We start from the raw sequence: 17,081 nt of genomic DNA, 5'->3' as shown, positions 1-17,081 counted from the left end.
TTGAGTAGATATCTAAAAATTTTTCAAAAATAGTTAAAGAGAGAAAGATAAAGAAAGGATTTCCGACATGTTGAATGCAACATTGTACTCGTATTTGGCAAGGGACTATGAAATCTTAATTTCCAATCCGCTAAAATTGTTTTCACAGTCCTAGTTCAGAATCCTAGCTAACGCTATTTCCTTTTCTCTCTTGCCATGTATCCTAAAATCGTACACTGACATACAAAAGAAAGTACTATAACTATAGACGTAGCTGGAAGTAAGAAAATCCGAGATACGAGTTTCAGTAAACCTACTTTCGCCTCGCTTCGTGCCTTTGAATCTGAAAAATTTACGAAACGTTCTACGCGCTAGGAGTATTCTTTTCAAAGGGTCCATAACATTTACAATATCTTCTATTATGAGAAGACGATAAGCGTATTCTTGTTGAATATTTGTTTCCGAATAAATATATTTCCTCTCTACGTTATATTTCTTTGACAAATAAATAATACCAATAATGCATATCAATCATCTCTCTAAGATTGAAAATATATGCATTCTTAAACTTGATCGAAATGATGCAATGGAAAAAAATGAAAGAAACTAGACAAAACTAAGACATAGTAGCTATCTTTGCGATCCTAGAGAACTATCTACGATAACAATCTCTATTTCGAAGACATGGTTCAAAACGAATTTACGTAGACGACTTCTTCTTCTTCTTCTTCTCTATATTCGAGCGACGACTTCTTCTTGAGCGAACCCCGGAAACGTCAGGATTCAATTCCGCGAGTATACTATATTCTACTACTCCACTTGGACTTTTGAGAAGAAAGTAGTACGCAGGAGAAAGAGAGAAAATGATAGAGAAAGAGAGAGGGAGAGAGGAAGAGAGAAGACTATAGTAAGACAGGTGGTAGGAAACAGCCGCATCTTTATTAGATTGAACTTACGGAGCCGTGCGACAACCTAACTCGCTTTACGTCTTCCGTGAAATTGTAAACTGTGACGGGTCGACGAAACAGCAAAGTTTCTTCGACTCTGCTTTCTTAGCTACGTTCGAACTTGTTGGCAGCTTAACTTTCAAGGAGGAAGCAATGAAACGGAACTATGAGACCCATCCGTTGAAGCACCGAATGCTTCTAACTCGGCCTGATTACCCTTCAACGTGAGTAGCCGAACGAGAAGATATATCTATTCGCTTGGTTTAGGAGAACATCGTTGAGTCGAACTATCGTACTATCCCAATCTCAACACCGCAAACTATTTCGGATATTTAGAGGAACGTTAATATTCTCGATTAACTAATTGTAAGACCCTTTCGAAAATGAAGTACAAAATTCTAATCTAGTAACAGAAATATATCCTTTACATTCACACGCACGCACCCATACACACACGGATATGAATATAAATATATCTATGTAAAAAAGTACGAGATTTTACTTATTTACTTATCGTATACGTGCAAGATAAATACAAAATGAGAAGAAGATCCGAGGAAAACAATAAAGATACCTTAGCCAATATTTCTTCCTTGTCGGGTCCAAGAGAGCGATCGGGCTTTGGTATAGGTAAACTTCGATAATCCTCGATAGTATACGGTTTATAAGTAGGCTTTTCGGCCAATCTGCTTTCGGAGACACTGCTTTTGAAAGGCGTTTCTATTCTAGGAAAATTATCCGAACTCTTTGCTGAATCCGTGGAGATGCGAAGAGAACACACGGTCTCGCAGGATCTGGTAGTTCGAGGCAATCGCGTCGCGGAACGCTCGATGAGACGCTGGTAGAAACTGAGTTCGCTTTGATCGTCCCTTGAGAAGCCAGAAAAGGAGATACGGCCACCTCCTCCTTCCTCCATATCGAGTTCCTCGCTGTCTCCGTAAATCGACAGGCTCAATCCCTCCGGAGATCGAATAGTGTGTCTGTAACGCGGCAGACCTGAAATCGAGAAAAACACTGAGAGATGTCGTTCTACCTGTCCTCCTCGTCGTTTTTAGATCGACATGTGTAACGCTTAAAATGTTTGAAAGATTACAAGGGTACGAAATCGTGTATAAAAAATGAAATCTGACATTCCCCAGGATAAACGAATATAAAAATAAAAAATAATCGATTGAAACATCCTTCAACATATCCTTTTACATATTTCCAGTGAAAATCCGATAGAGGACCCTCCTCCATTCTTCAAAATCTCGTCTCGATGCGATTTTGGCCACGCGTTTACTTAAAACTTACGGACATTTGTCTCATCCGAATTAGTTCCGCACGCCTAACTCAATGCCTTTGGACTATATCGAGCCTCCAAAGTACTCCTACCTCCATACTTAATGGCGCCATTTCTCTTCATGAAATATTATCGTGTACGTATCCGCGTGCTCATAATATTAAGAAGAGATTACAACAGGAAAGAAAAAGAGGATGGGATCTATTTCGAAGCGACGAGATTACCCTCTTTCTTCTCTTTCTCTCTCTCTCTCTCCCCCCCTTTCCCTTTCCTTCAGCCCTTTTTACAAACTTTACGATCAAGAAAGACGACGTCTAATCAAGAACAAAGAATACACTTTTTCCGACAAAACGGTTTCTTTATCCCTTTCCACTTGTTCCGTCGGAGCTTCTGTACGAGGCCAAGACTTTACGTTCGTAAAGGGAACGAACAAACTATAACCGTTACGGAGCTAAAATAAATGTAAGTGGATTCTCTCTGGGAAAACAACTAAATCAGAATTTTATTATGTAGAAAAGGCGTGTGCCAGAATAGCTCGTGGTAAATTCAAATGAAAAGGACCGAATATAATTCTATATGTTACGGTAAATTTAACTGCTTTATCTAAGTCCTATCGTATACCACGAAAATATATATATATAAATAAAACAAAATAAAATTGAAAATATAATTATTCAACGTAACGAAAATATTCTTAAGTATTTCTTATTAAACTATAAACTAAAAACAACTAACTCAATCTACGGCGATACGCTTCCAGGTAAGATACTTCTGGCTTTTTAAAGGTCTGCACATTTGACGTTGGGATCACGTTGGCTAACTTTCTGTCAACTTTCACGGTCATCTCGGTGGTAGCTTCCTCCTCGACATGGAAACTGCATTTCGTAGGAGAAGGTACAATCTTTTTGAGGAAAACCCTTTCTACAGGTTTTCGTGAGAAACGTTCATCCTCCTTTTTCTTTTCCTTTCCATTCGCGTTCTTCTTCCTTCCTTCGCCACGATTTGCGCACTCGTGCTTCTCCCTCTTCACTTCTGCTTCTTCTATTTCTTTCTTTTTCATCGTCGTCGTCGTCGTCGTCGTCGTCGTCGTCGTAGTCGTCGTAGTCGTAGTCGTCGTCGTCGTCGAGAATTCTAGCCGTCGAGACGCTTTCGCAAGTTCTCCTCTCGCAATTATCGCATTCCTACTGCCAAGAGTGTTCGGTTTCCTGTCGCGAATACAGTTCTGCACGGTTTCATTAGATCCTTCACCGTCTGAAAATATTTTTTTCCTTTTCTTTTCCCTTTCCTTGTCTTTTCTTAATAAAAAAAAAAAAAAAAATCTTTCCTTTTGTTCAATCAAAAACTTCCTTTTGCTTTATCAACGACGTCAGTTATTACATACCTACCCTTCTCTTCTTTTTCAATTGATTTTAACGACAAAAACATGATACCGTTCAAGCTTGAACAAAGCTTAAACCTTTTTATGCATATTAACGTACGTAAAAATGCAAAGCATTAAATTGGAATTCTTTTTACTGTTAAAGCGAAAACTAATGTTTCATCAAAAATAAGAAAAAGAAGACAATTCTTACTATTTATAGAAGCTGATAGCGATGAAACATGTTTTAAATAAAAAGAAGGACGATTTTGTAATTTTGTCTCTTTTTGCTTGAGGTTAATTACAATATTATTTCCGTCTGAAGTATTATCAATCTTTATATTACGATTTATGTTCTCCAAAGAATCAGCGGAATATATTGACATCTTAAGAACAATTTCTTTTCATTATTCATAATTTTACAACTATAAAATAATGAATCAATTAAGAAATATAAGAGATATTTTCTCTATCAAAATCGATACTACATGGATACGTACCTCATAGATACTATATACTTAATGTTTACGTATATAATAATTCAATATGTTTCGTTTTATTTAACACACATGTACCAATACCATTTTAACTTTAAAAACTTTTACAGTCGGATGTTTTACAGTTAAGTAATAAATAACTATTGGTAACTACCTTAACTTTATATATATATATGTATAGTTAATATAATATAGGAAGTACATACTATTGATACTTTAAATTAAGTTTTGAAACTGGAAAATTTCTATAAATTTCTCTCAATACAATTCCTCCTATCTTTAAAATACGTATTATACTATCTAAATATTTTTATTTGATTTCGATCAAATGTTTCGAGTTTCTATAAATATGTATTATCAATTAAGTGAACATTGTTAATAATATATATAAAACGATATTTTTATTAGTGATTTTATTTCCAATCGTTTGAAAAGCGATGAAGTTGGTACTACTGATTTTCAACTGATAGATGTAACACGTGAACTTGTTCTATTTATGAATGACATTTGTACATAAATAGTTATTTTGTATTTAATAAAGTATTTTTGATCAATCGTACACTTTTATTGACAATTTAAATAATTATTAAATATGAGTAAGACTAATAAAAAGCAGAAGAAAGCTGCTGCTCTGGTAAGATATTTAAAAGTTATAACTTAGAGGTTATAACTTCATTATAACATTTAAAACAAATTGTTTATTACTTAAAAATATTATCGTCAATACATTTTATTTCAGAAAGAAAAGAGAAAGAAAACTATGACGTATAAAACTAATTTAACGACTATTAAAAAGAAAACTAAGACAAACGAAATCAATAATTTAAAAAAAAATAATGACATACCTAATCATATAAAGAATACAAATAGCATTAGCTCTAATAATATAAAACAATTGACAAAAGTAAAAAATGAAGCAATAAACAGTAATAAATCTAAAAAAAAGAAAATGAAAAAGAATAAAATAAAATTGGAACAAGCTAATGGCAAGGATAAACAGAATAAAGAAAGTGTTAAAAATAGATCAATGTCTCAACACAGTCAAACAAAACAATTAAATGTAAAAAGTATAATAAAGAAAAAAAATGATGATTCTATGAACAAAATTCTGAAGCTAAAGAAAATTACAGAAAAAAGAGTTAAACATACAAAAGATGATAACTTTATTTCTATTGATAAAACAAAATCATTTAATGATAAAAACAATAGTAAAGCTAAAAAATATCCTAAAAATGTTCAACTTTTAAGAGAAATGCTTGCTACGAAAGAAAAATCTGAAGTAAAGCAAAAAAAAATTAAGGAAATATTACCATTAAGAGAAAGAATGATGATGAAATTAAAAGCATCAAGATTTAGATATTTGAATGAAACTTTGTATAATAATACTAGCATACAATCTAAAAAGTATTTTAAAGAAGATCCTGATTCTTTTATAGCTTATCATGATGGATATAAACAACAGGTTGCTCAGTGGCCCTTAAATCCTTTAGATGTCATAATAGCATCTATTAAAAATATGTTAGTTTATTTTTCTATTTTATCTATAAGATTATCATCAATAAAGAGAGAAAAAGAGAATATGAATTTTATTTACATCAAAAATATATTAAAATATATTTAATTACAGGCCTAATGATTATATAATAGCTGATTTTGGATGCGGAGAGGCAATGCTTGCAACATCGATTCAACAAAAAACACATTCATTCGATTTAATTTCTGTAAATGAAAGAGTACAAGCATGTGACATGTCCCATACACCACTTTTAAGAAACAGTGTACACATTGTTGTGTTCTGTTTATCTTTAATGGGAACAAATCTTGGTGATTATATATTAGAAGCAAATAGAGTTCTTAAAAAGGAGTAAGTAACATTAATAAAATATTATAACTTATATAATATAATTACATATTATGTGTTATTTCTATTTCAGTGGTATTTTGAAAATTGCTGAAATCGAAAGTCGATTTGAGCATATAGAAAACTTTATTAAACTTTTAAATGATTATGGTTTTGTGAATACATGGAAAGATTTATCTCAAAATTTATTTTACTTTCTGGATTTTAAAAAAGTAAAAGATATTACTACCAATAGAAATAAACTGCCAACGATTACTTTAAAGTCGTGTTTATACAAAAAGAGATGAATAAATGAAGTATAATAATATGTAAATATCTTTTTTTTTTTAAGAAAACAATTAAAAAGTTTCCCTTTTATTTATTTTTTTATAACACAAATATTTTTAAAAAAGTCAAAATACTAGCAAGTAACAAAAACTTGTTCCATAAACTAATATTGCTCAATGTTTACTTTTCTTAAAGTAAAACATTTAACTTGATATGGATGATTAATGTACGTGCCGGCTTAAACAAAGTACTTATCTTACAGCACATTGTTCTATACGACACAATTTATAAATTAATATAACATAAATTATGTAAAAATATATAAAATTATTCATCTTCGTACAATGAGCATATGTAAAAAATTATCGTAACTATAGAATAATTCGTTGTAATAACAATTTACATATATACATATTATATTTAACAAAAATAGAAAAAAATATGATCTTAATAATTTGTATAAACGTACATAATTTTTAATTTATGGAATGCACTTTAAAATATTTTTATATTACTCAGATCTATATCTTCCAAAATGTTTTCCACTTCGTCTTTTAAATTTTCTACTCTTTCTAAAACTAGAAGCTGTAGAGCAAAATAGATTAAATGTTACAACAAACAGTTGGTTATATGATATGCAAGATATTATTTAATTATAAACTTACGTTAGCAGCAGTAATAATTTGTGTAGCAGTTCGTTTCGTAAGATATTGTATTTTTTCTTGCATTTCATATGGGTTTGCCTTAGCTATAGATTGCAAAGTTCTGTACCCAGCATTGTATAACTGATATGCTCTACCCTATTAAAACGAATGAAAACAAGTTTTAATTTTGATAATTAACAATAATTGAAACAACATACCATTTTCACTGTTGGAAGTTCCAACAATATTTCCAATTCTGAAGGGCAACAATAAGACAACTTTTTACTAAAAGTATTTAATAAATCTCGAAATGCCCAAAATTCATCAAACTCCTATAAACAAAATTAAGAATTATCATATTTATTTAATTAAACATATAATGAAGTTAATTAAAAATTTACCTGACAAAATCTAACAACAGAAAAAGAAAAAGATGATACTGTGTTCAATAAATTTTGTATAATTCCTTTGTTTACTTGATATTTTTCAGCTACAGAATGAATTGTATGATGATTCCATAATTCATAAATCATTAAAGTCACATAAAATCTCTGAAGTACTTTAAGATCTACATTCTGTGTTTCAAAATATAATTATTAAAATATTATTTTATAGTAAAAAATAAAATATAATTATACTTTTATATAATTAAATTATCGTACCTTTGATATTATTCCACAATGTAATTTACTTATTACAGATTCGTTTATTCCTATAAGTCTAACAATTTCCATTTGAACCTCTGATAATCTTATTATCTACAAACAAAATTTTGTTTTCCATTTAGAAAAAATAAATATTTATAATGTTGTATATAATAAACTATCTTATTTACTTACTGCATCATAATACACAGATCCTATTGGTTGTATTTGATTTATCATATTATAAGGAGTCATCAAATATAGAAGATGAAGATAATCAGTTAAAATTAAATGTTTTTGTGCTATTTTTAGGTCCTCATATAATTCATATGCAGATTGCAAATCTATACCAGCTTCAATATAATTTTATCCAATATTAAATAAAAAATCTTTAAAATCAGTATCATAAAATTGACAAGTAATGACTAAAAATAAATAACAAATATTTTATAAATTGCACCTTTTATAGCAGCACGTCCTAAATCACAAAGTTCTAATTTAGTTTTAGATGTGAGGGCTATTATTTGCTTTTTATTTGCCACTTCAGACTCTTCTATACATATGGTTTCTTGAGATGGAATAGTAATACTTATGGATTTAATAACATTACATTTATCCATTGTATGAATTTTTAAAACACCATTTATAAATAGAACACGTATTGTTTCGTCCATAATTTGTTTAATATTAACATTCAGACGTTTTTGTTGAACGCTAAGTAAACTCTTTGCAATTAAAGCATATAATTCAAATCGAGTTGTTGCAATAGATAATAATATAGCACTTAGTATAAGATTATTTATTCCTCTATCTTTTTCTATATGTAAAGTGCTTAATGAATCATCCATTTTTGACATTAAAAGTTCCTTGACCTGTATGATACAGAATATACCTCTATTAAATATGTAAAATACAATATATAATTACAATATACTACCTGTGGAAGTTCATGATTCCTACAAATAAGTATACTTTCTCCAATATTCCCTAACCCAGCACGACCAGCTCTTCCTATCATTTGTTTATATTTACTAATACTTAAAAATTGATTACCAACGTATGGACTTCTCAATATGACCTTTCAATTCATATTAAAATGAATTTAAAAAATACAATTATTGTTTAGATATCTTTTTTAATTTAAACTACTTACTCTTCTTGCTGGTAAATTTATACCTGCTGCTAAAGTTGATGTACAACATATTACACAAAGAACTTGTTCTCTAAAAGCATCCTCTAATAATCTCCGTTCTTCAGATGTAAGACCAGAATGATGATAAGCTACACCAAATTTTATTGTTTGTTTCAGAATTGGACATAAACCTTCTTCTTTTATAAGTGCATTTAACAATTTTTCTTTTTCTGCCTTTTTATGCTTTTCCAAGGACCTAAAATAAAATATAACTTCATATAAATTACTTATACTTCAACATATTACACATCTTATTTAATTGTTATATAATATACCTGAATAATACTTTGGTCATAAGTAATGCAATATTTTCACAATTTTTTCGATTAGAACAAAATATAAGACATGAATCCTTTGGTACAATATCCATAACTAAACCACCAATTTTATCTGGATCTATCACAATAGCTTTTTTTGAATACTTCAAAAAACAAATATAATGATAATATAAACATTGAAAATAACACATAGTGAAAAAAAGATAGATAAAATTATTTTTATTATCAAAAACTTACAGGATAATCTATCTTTTTCATATCTGTTAATAATTCTTCCTTATGTATATCAATTAACCACATATTATCTTGACATTTTACATACTCCTCTATTTTAATAGGTCGGAAGTTTCCAGTATATAACTCTGCATTTAAAAATTGGGCTACCTCTTCTAAATTTCCTATAGTTGCACTCATTCCAACTATGTGTATATCTTCTAAAAAGTCATAAATCAAAGCATATAAAGAAAAATTTTACAGAAACATTATTGTAAAATAGAAGTGATTGATTTAACCATTAATATACATAATTTTTGTAAGAAGACCTTCCAATGTAGCACCTCGACCACTACTTTCACCAAGTAAATGTAATTCATCAACTATCAAAAGACCTATCTGCAATTAAAATGAAGATTATATAAACTTTTTATATATAAATTTATTATATAAATTTACATTACTAGCACATTTCACTTACTTCATTCAGTCTTTTTAATTCTATTAGACTATTAACCAATCCTAATGCTTTCTCTATTGTACATATATAAATAGTATTCTTTTTACGTCGTTTTCTAGGTGGATAATGACCTTTTGCAGCAGCATATTCTTCCACCAGAAAACCTAATTCTATAGCAAATGGTGTCATTGCTTGGATCTATATATTATAAAATTGTAAATATATTTTTTAATGAAAAATGTTTATGAAATTAAATTTTTTTTAATATATAAGATTATATACCTTTTCTTGTACTATTGCAACAAATGGAAGAATGAAAATTACATTTTTTCTATTGCATACAATTTCTTTAAGCATTAGAATTTCTGCTACTAAAGTTTTACCTCCACTAGTTGGAAGAGCATAAATTAAATTTTTCCTATTTTTTACAGCATCTAATTGCAAACATTCATCCTGCCAACCTTACAAAAGTATACAATGGTAAAAATAAAATAAATATTTATTTATTTATATTATACTTACTATATAATGTATTAAAGCCTTTTATCTTACGAATTAATTGTTTTACTACAACCGGAAGTCCATAAAAAGAATAAACATTATCAGTTTTTTTATTAAATTGTATGGTTTCTTTCATAGATTTTTCATTACCAAAGCATATTTTTTTTGTTGTATTAATATCATCAATAATTGATTTCTTATCCTCTGAAATATTTAAAATTGATTATATATATTCTATACTATTATACAAATTTGTTTTATTGATAGTTAAATTATATATTTATATAATTAGATTATATAAATAAATATATATACCTAGCTTATTTTCTTCCTTAGAAATATCAATATCAAATATATCACTTGAACTTGTATCATCTATTTTATCATCAACATTATAAAATTCATTAAATGTCATGTCCAATAAACTGCTTTGTTTCCATAAATTCTCATCTTCCAAAGATTTATCTGAAGATTTAATTAAATCAGTTGTTTTCATCGTCTTAATTTCTTGTTCAAATGGCTGTTTTCTACATATTTGTAACAAATTAGAAGTTGACTGTGTTTTAAAAGCACTTTCTGCTTCTTCATCTTCAATGGAGTTTAGATCTTGAATTTCATCACAAACTTTATCTTCAATGTTTGTTAACAATGTATCATCTAATGAAAGCATAGAAGTAATAGGATTTACAGATTCAGGTGATACTCCTACATTTGCTTCTATTAATGTATTACTAGACCAATTATCATCATCAAATATATTCAAATCAAAATATGAATTCAGATTATTAGACATACTTTTGTCTACAATCTCATCAAACAATTTTACATTACATAAAATCTTGTAAAATCACTTGTATATAAAAGTACAAATAATACATTTATATTATAAATATGTAATTTTTAATTAAATAGGTACACACTTTGATACACAATAATAGCAGGCAACAGCATGTTCGAATCCGCCAATGAAAGTGCTGAAGTTGGCTACAGTTTATGTTTATATTATCATTAAAAATATAGATTAGTAAATCTACAGGTAAACTGATGATATTAGAATCGATTGGAACTAACTGCATTTGTCCAAAGTACAATCGTCTTACAACAGATGACTCCACTTTTTATTTCCAAATATCAATCACTCACAAAGAATAATAAATTTCAATCTTTGGAACATTGATTTAAAAAAACGTAATTATTCATTTTTCATACGAAAACAGTAATATCGTCGACGAATATCGATTTTATAAACGACAAAATTAAGATGAATCAATGACGCGGCTTATATTACATCTTATATTATGGACTGACATTTACATCGTCATCATTCTTTTTTACTGTTTAATATATATATGCGTTATCTTAACATGAGACAATACGCACATATATACATACATACAGTCAACAAAATAATTGTTTTTGATGGTGCACACAGCGCCTTCTTTTTGCGATAGATGATTCGTTAAGAATCGGTAGAAGCTTCGTATCGTCGTCACAACAGCGCAACTGCTAAAGTTGTACGTCACTTGTTCGTGATATCAATTAATTTTCAACGTATTTACGTTAAATAAAAAGTCACAGTTATTCGGATTTTAGACAAAGTCTTTGGAAGTAATCAAGTGTCTATAAACGTGTAGTGGTATAAAATGAAGGAGACGTTAATCGCGCTTTGCGCGATTTTAGCTGGTAAGTATCGTCCTTTGTTCTTTCGCGACGTAGTTATCTTACCACTTCCATATCGATTGTTTATATCATAATGTCAAGTAGATGACAAGAACATTTTGTAATTCTTTGTTCTATTCTTGTTTTATCTTATTATACTTAACATTTAAATTAAACTGTACACGACTACATTTAGAAGAGTAGTCATGATAATGACCCTTAAAAAATTAGTCGCGGATCTTGAATTTTTATTACTTAGAAGAAAGGAACATTTATTGAGCAGACAAGGAAGATGACTCAAGCATTAATAATGTGCTTCTGAAAGCATTAATCATACTTTGAATATGTAGAATTTGTAACTGCTTGAATATTGTAAAGTTACAAGTATGTATAAAGATTATTTGTTTTATCTTTGTTTTGTAGTATCCACAGCTAAAACAATTATTACAGCAGAAAGTACGCCTTATCTTTTGGGAGCTGAAGAATGTGCATGGGGTCCATCTTATTGGTGTCATAATATAACGTACGTTTAGTATTATATATGTTTAATAAAATATAAAAATAAGTATTATCTATAAATGCTATACTATAGAAAAAAAGTTTTGTTGAGCTTTGTTTTAATGGTATTTAGAATAAATATATTGTTTGTTACTTTAAGAAAGTTTCTTTAGAGATTTACATGTTCATCTATTAATAAATTTATCTATATTTATAATATTACCTATATCAATACTTTATCATAAAATAATAGAATTCTTTCTTTTTTAAATAATAGAACTTCTGCACATTGCCATGCTACTCATCACTGTATTAAAAAGGTTTGGGAGAATATAGAAGTTCCAGAAGATAATGATACAGTTTGTGGAGTATGTAAAGATATGGTGCAACAAGCAAGAGACCAACTGGAAAGTAATCAGACTCAACAAGATTTGAAAGCAGTCTTTGAAGGCAGCTGCAAGTTAATCCATATTAATCCAATAGTAGAAGAATGCATAAAACTTGTAGATCAATTCATTCCTGAACTTGTGGAAACTTTAGCTTCTCAAATGAACCCATCTGTAGTATGTTCAGTAGCAGGTCTTTGTAATTCAGCACATATTGATATGTTACTGAATAACTTTCAAGAACAAACGTCAGAGGTAAGATTATCATTCTTTTTTTTTTTATAATATAAGCTTATTTATATTTATAGCTTTGAAAAAATAACCTATTGACATATATAAGTACATATATATGATATGACTCTTAAATGTTTGTGAATATTATAAGATTAGATATTGCTAAACATAGATAGAAGAGTCTAGCATAAATAAGGAGTGAGCCAAGTTTTTTGTTTTCGATATAATAAAATATTCTTGTTAAAATGTGAGTATATTATTTTTCATGAAATTATATTTTTAGAACAAGAAAATAAAATCCATTTCATTGGAGAAAGATGAACTTGAACCTGATGAATGTTCCAAATGTTTTACAATTGCGACACACATGGAATATAATTTGAAAGATATGTCAAAGGATACAATGTTGCAACAGATGCTCGTTATTTGTGGAGATTTTAGCTCATTTTCAGATGCCTGCTCATCCATAATCTTAACATACTTTGATACAATTTACTCTCACCTTCAAGACAACTTTAATGCACAGAATATTTGTCATTTATCTGGCCAGTGTAGTGATAAGTTCCACAAACATGAAGATGGAACTGTAAAGGTATATGTAATAAATATTACATAATAATAAAATATATATACACATACGCGCGCACATTAAATTTATCACATACATTAAATTACAGCCTATGAATGTAGAAATAAGGCCACTTTCCAGTGTTGGTATGGTTGAAGTTGATGATGATCTTCCCTGCAAATTATGCGAACAGCTTGTAGGTCATTTAAAAGATTTGTTAGTAGCAAACACCACAGAAGCTGAATTTCATTTAGTGCTTCAAGGTCTTTGTAAGCAAACGAAATCTTTTGCTACTGAGGTATGTATTCTGTTTTTATTAACTAATTTTTCTATTTAATTTTTTAAGACAATTACAAAATTTTATCATGTATTTATATAGTGCAAGGCAATTGTTGATGAATATTACCCAGAAATATACACATATCTCACAACAAAGTTAAATGGCAATGTTGTATGTCAAATGTCTGGAATTTGCCCCAGCCCAGGGAAAAGAATAACTGTATGTAATAGTTATCTAAAGCATAATTTAAAATTAGCAAATATAATCATTACGTTAAATATATTTTTACTTTACTTCACTATACAGGGTCCAATTGCACCTCTGATTCCAACAAAAGTTGCAGAAATTGGTGTACGTATTTTAAATAAGAAAATTGATACAAAAAATAATAACACAGAAGTAGAAGAAATGCAATTACCAATAGAAAGATATGGTATTTCTTTCAATGGTCCAAAAATATCACAAACAGGTGCTGAAAGCAAAGAAGGATGTGCATTATGTGAATACGTGCTGCATTATATACAAATCGCTATTACGGATCCTACTAACGAGGTATCAATCATTTAATTAAGCTTTATGATAGAATTTTAATAATAGCTTTATAATATAATTAATTATAATAGTTAATTATTATTTGGATTTGTTTTCAAGGAAAAAGTAAAACAAATCATTGGAAAAATATGTAAGAAATTACCAAACAGTATAGAAAATGAATGTGGACAATTTGTTGACACTTATGGAGATGCAGTTGTAGCTCTTTTAGCTCAAGAAATCGATCCATCTCAGGTGAATATATAATTTATTTAACGGTATTAAATGTTCATGTAATTTTTTAACAAAGAAAGAACATTGCATTATATCGCAACATTTTATTTAGGTATGTCCAATGATACATGTATGCCCATCAGAAGAACTGATAGAAGTTTGGAATAAAGCTCCCAAAGGTTATATAATCGAAACACATGATAAACCAAGTTGCCCATTATGTTTACTTGCTTTAACACAAATCTATGATGCTATTAAAGACAACAAAACAGAAGTAATTGAATTAAATCATTAAATCAAATCATTTGTTTAGATTTTGTTTTTTTACATGTTTTTTTATGTTATGTTCAGGTTAAAATAAAAGATGAGCTTGATAAATTATGCAGTCATTTGCCAAACACTTTGATTGATCAGTGTGCAGACTTTGTGAAAGAGTATAGTAAGGAATTAATAGAAATGTTACTTGCTGATCTTACACCAAAAGAAATTTGTGTTTATATCAAATTATGCAATCCAGAAGAAGATCCAGGACCAAGAAACTTTTTCTTAACTAATAAAGATGGTGAAATAAGTAAGTCTAATTGATGATTAATAATAATTAGACAAATTTATAATGTACATAATATTTTCTTTTTTCTATAATTCAGTGACTAATGAGATACCTGACTTTTTGCCATTACAACCGAATATTCAAAATAAATTAAATGATAGCTCGTCTTGCGTTATGTGCGAATTTGTGATGCAATATGTTGATAAAGCAATGAGCAAGAAAAAAACTAGAGATGAAATCGAACATATCGTTTATGGTATTTGCAACCATCTTCCAAAGACAATTTCTAAGGAATGTAATAAATTCGTTAGCCAATATGCCGATGCTGTAATACAAATTCTTTCGGAGGATGTTACGCCGAAAGAAGTTTGTACGATGATCGGTTTTTGTACGATTGATACGAGAAGGATAAGAGGTATGCGTGTTTATGTTTTTTTGTTCTGATGATATCTTGATATATATATATATATATATATAATATATTTGTTTACAATCTTAATAGAATCTATGGAGGAATGCGCTTTATGCCAACTAGTTATATCGACAATCGATAAACTTTTGGATAATCCTAATGTAGATAGTGATATCGAAGAAGTCGTATCGAAGATTTGCAAGTATATGCCAGCAAATAAACAAAATAAAGTAAATTAAATTAATATAATAGATCACCGCGCATATGAGAATAATACAATTATGCATAAGCGTTTTATATCTTATGTTTTAGTGCGTTATGATGATGGAAATATACGAACAAAGTATAATAAATATAATTAAATCGCATGGCGACGTTAAAAAGATATGTAGTAAAATTGCATTGTGCTCGGAGAATGATTATCTCGCTATGACGTTGACGCCTGCACGTATCAGACAATCCTATTTGGTAAACAAACAATGTATATGGGGCCAGAGTTATTGGTGTCTGAATTACGAAAATGCCGTCAAATGCAAGGTTTGTATGAATTTTTTTCTTTTATATATATACATATACATATATATATATATATATATATATATATATATATAATAAGTAAATCTTTTAATAAATATTATAATTTTTTGACTTTATTTTGTTCTATTAAGGCCGTTGAGCACTGTATGGAGAAGGTATGGAAAAAAGATTCCACATTTGAATTAAAACAATCTATGATTCAAATGTCCCCTGGAAATTAAATCCATATAAGCAGCAATACATCTTGGTGTTTCTTTAGATAAGAAGCCACTTATTGTAATAATATATAAATGATGTATGTTCGTGGCAATTTATCTTAAAAAAAAAAAAAAAATAATAAATACATAAAAATGAGTCGATTGTCAAGAACAGAGCGAATGAAAAGATCTTCCAAGATTATTATTCGCAACTAAAAATTGTTTATATAGTTTTTCGTGAATGTAAGAAGATAAGCATAGATACATCGCTATTAATATTGCTGCAAATAAATTGCTTTGGCTTTTATAAAATTTAATTCTTTACTTGTAATAATAATTATTATAAGTAAAAAAATTTAATATCACATTTCTTGATAATTCTTTGAAAATGAGATTAAATAAACATATTTTATTTACGCGAAGTTACGCGATTTATTCCGAAATTAATATTTGCTCTAGTTTAAAATTCATTGTGATAATTATATTTCAAAATAAAACTTTTGTCTCGATACTTAAATAATATCGATGATTAATAATAATTATAATCTAATATGTTAAGTTTCAATATTTTGTAAAATATATAATCTATAATCATAAATATTATACATCAATATGTAATTTTATTAACAATATAAAAAGTAATATGTCCTTTCTGCTTTAAAAATTGTTTAGTAATGGTAACATTGACATTATCTTAAGTTATCATAATTTAAATTTTATTATTGTCTTCTTATCAATAGCATGTAGATACATGGAGAAAATCACATTATATATGCCACCTTAAATTATCACTTTTAAATGGAAATAGTCAGAAGTTTCAAAAAATTAAAAAGCTTAGACATTTTACTAATTATTATTATTAATGTTCTTTCT

General features: G+C 28.6%; 4 protein-coding genes across 7 annotated transcripts in view; 2 read left to right on the top strand and 2 right to left on the bottom strand.

Annotated features, from left to right (window-relative positions):
- LOC122631378 overlaps positions 1–4,197 on the bottom strand; it is a 10,128-nt gene extending 5,931 nt beyond the window's left edge. For 2 of the 4 annotated variants that reach the window (XM_043817010.1, XM_043817012.1), the window contains exons 1-3: positions 3,780–4,155; positions 2,944–3,459; positions 1,501–1,922 (exon numbers count right to left, since the gene is read on the bottom strand). In XM_043817010.1, coding sequence (XP_043672945.1) covers positions 1,501–1,922; positions 2,944–3,459; positions 3,780–3,951 — 1,110 coding nt within the window. In that variant the 5' untranslated portion in view covers positions 3,952–4,155. Of the gene's footprint in view, positions 1–1,500; positions 1,923–2,943; positions 3,460–3,779 lie in introns of all 4 variants that reach the window. The other 2 variants (XM_043817011.1, XM_043817013.1) reach the window with 2 other exon arrangements.
- Positions 4,198–4,531: 334 nt separating this feature from the next.
- Positions 4,532–6,535, top strand: LOC122631380 (ribosomal RNA-processing protein 8). The gene is made up of 4 exons (XM_043817017.1): positions 4,532–4,696; positions 4,802–5,580; positions 5,690–5,926; positions 5,997–6,535. The coding sequence occupies exons 1-4, from the start codon at positions 4,655–4,657 to the stop codon at positions 6,208–6,210; spliced, it is 1,272 nt and encodes a 423-aa protein (XP_043672952.1). The 5' UTR covers positions 4,532–4,654; the 3' UTR covers positions 6,211–6,535.
- Positions 5,631–11,487, bottom strand: LOC122631375 (helicase POLQ-like). The gene is made up of 16 exons (XM_043817007.1): positions 10,438–11,487; positions 10,144–10,326; positions 9,904–10,082; positions 9,643–9,819; positions 9,461–9,560; positions 9,186–9,382; positions 8,946–9,091; positions 8,632–8,866; positions 8,416–8,556; positions 7,939–8,350; positions 7,674–7,831; positions 7,497–7,592; positions 7,236–7,409; positions 7,053–7,166; positions 6,856–6,990; positions 5,631–6,775 (listed from the first exon to the last, which is right to left on the bottom strand). Exons 1-16 carry the CDS (start codon positions 10,913–10,915, stop codon positions 6,686–6,688), a joined length of 3,015 nt encoding a protein of 1,004 aa, XP_043672942.1. The 5' UTR covers positions 10,916–11,487; the 3' UTR covers positions 5,631–6,685.
- Positions 11,488–11,576: 89 nt separating this feature from the next.
- LOC122631376 (prosaposin) lies at positions 11,577–16,525 on the top strand. Its single transcript, XM_043817008.1, has 14 exons — positions 11,577–11,805; positions 12,205–12,304; positions 12,557–12,920; positions 13,183–13,491; positions 13,577–13,765; positions 13,847–13,966; positions 14,054–14,299; positions 14,399–14,533; positions 14,625–14,786; positions 14,864–15,083; positions 15,160–15,477; positions 15,565–15,704; positions 15,787–16,011; positions 16,143–16,525. The coding sequence occupies exons 1-14, from the start codon at positions 11,766–11,768 to the stop codon at positions 16,230–16,232; spliced, it is 2,658 nt and encodes an 885-aa protein (XP_043672943.1). The 5' UTR covers positions 11,577–11,765; the 3' UTR covers positions 16,233–16,525.
- Positions 16,526–17,081: the final 556 nt, after the last annotated feature.

This window comes from Vespula pensylvanica, chromosome 8 (assembly GCF_014466175.1).
Source record: "Vespula pensylvanica isolate Volc-1 chromosome 8, ASM1446617v1, whole genome shotgun sequence".
Taxonomy (NCBI): domain Eukaryota; kingdom Metazoa; phylum Arthropoda; class Insecta; order Hymenoptera; family Vespidae; genus Vespula; species Vespula pensylvanica.
Note: the sequence above shows the minus strand (reverse complement) of the source record. Positions and strands in the feature narration are given on the sequence as shown.

Coding starts and splice junctions, on each gene's coding strand:
- LOC122631380 (XM_043817017.1), top strand. CDS start 4,655: ATGAGTAAGACTAATAAAAAGCAGAAGAAAGCTGCTGCTCTG. Junction 4,697..4,801: donor AGAAGAAAGCTGCTGCTCTG/GTAAGATATTTA, acceptor ATTTTATTTCAG/AAAGAAAAGAGAAAGAAAAC. Junction 5,927..5,996: donor AATAGAGTTCTTAAAAAGGA/GTAAGTAACATT, acceptor TTTCTATTTCAG/TGGTATTTTGAAAATTGCTG.
- LOC122631375 (XM_043817007.1), bottom strand. CDS start 10,915: ATGTCTAATAATCTGAATTCATATTTTGATTTGAATATATTTGATGAT. Junction 8,867..8,945: donor ATGACCAAAGTATTATTCAG/GTATATTATATA, acceptor ATTTTATTTTAG/GTCCTTGGAAAAGCATAAAA. Junction 8,351..8,415: donor GGAATCATGAACTTCCACAG/GTAGTATATTGT, acceptor TGTATCATACAG/GTCAAGGAACTTTTAATGTC.
- LOC122631376 (XM_043817008.1), top strand. CDS start 11,766: ATGAAGGAGACGTTAATCGCGCTTTGCGCGATTTTAGCTG. Junction 12,305..12,556: donor TATTGGTGTCATAATATAAC/GTACGTTTAGTA, acceptor TTTAAATAATAG/AACTTCTGCACATTGCCATG. Junction 13,766..13,846: donor CGAAATCTTTTGCTACTGAG/GTATGTATTCTG, acceptor GTATTTATATAG/TGCAAGGCAATTGTTGATGA.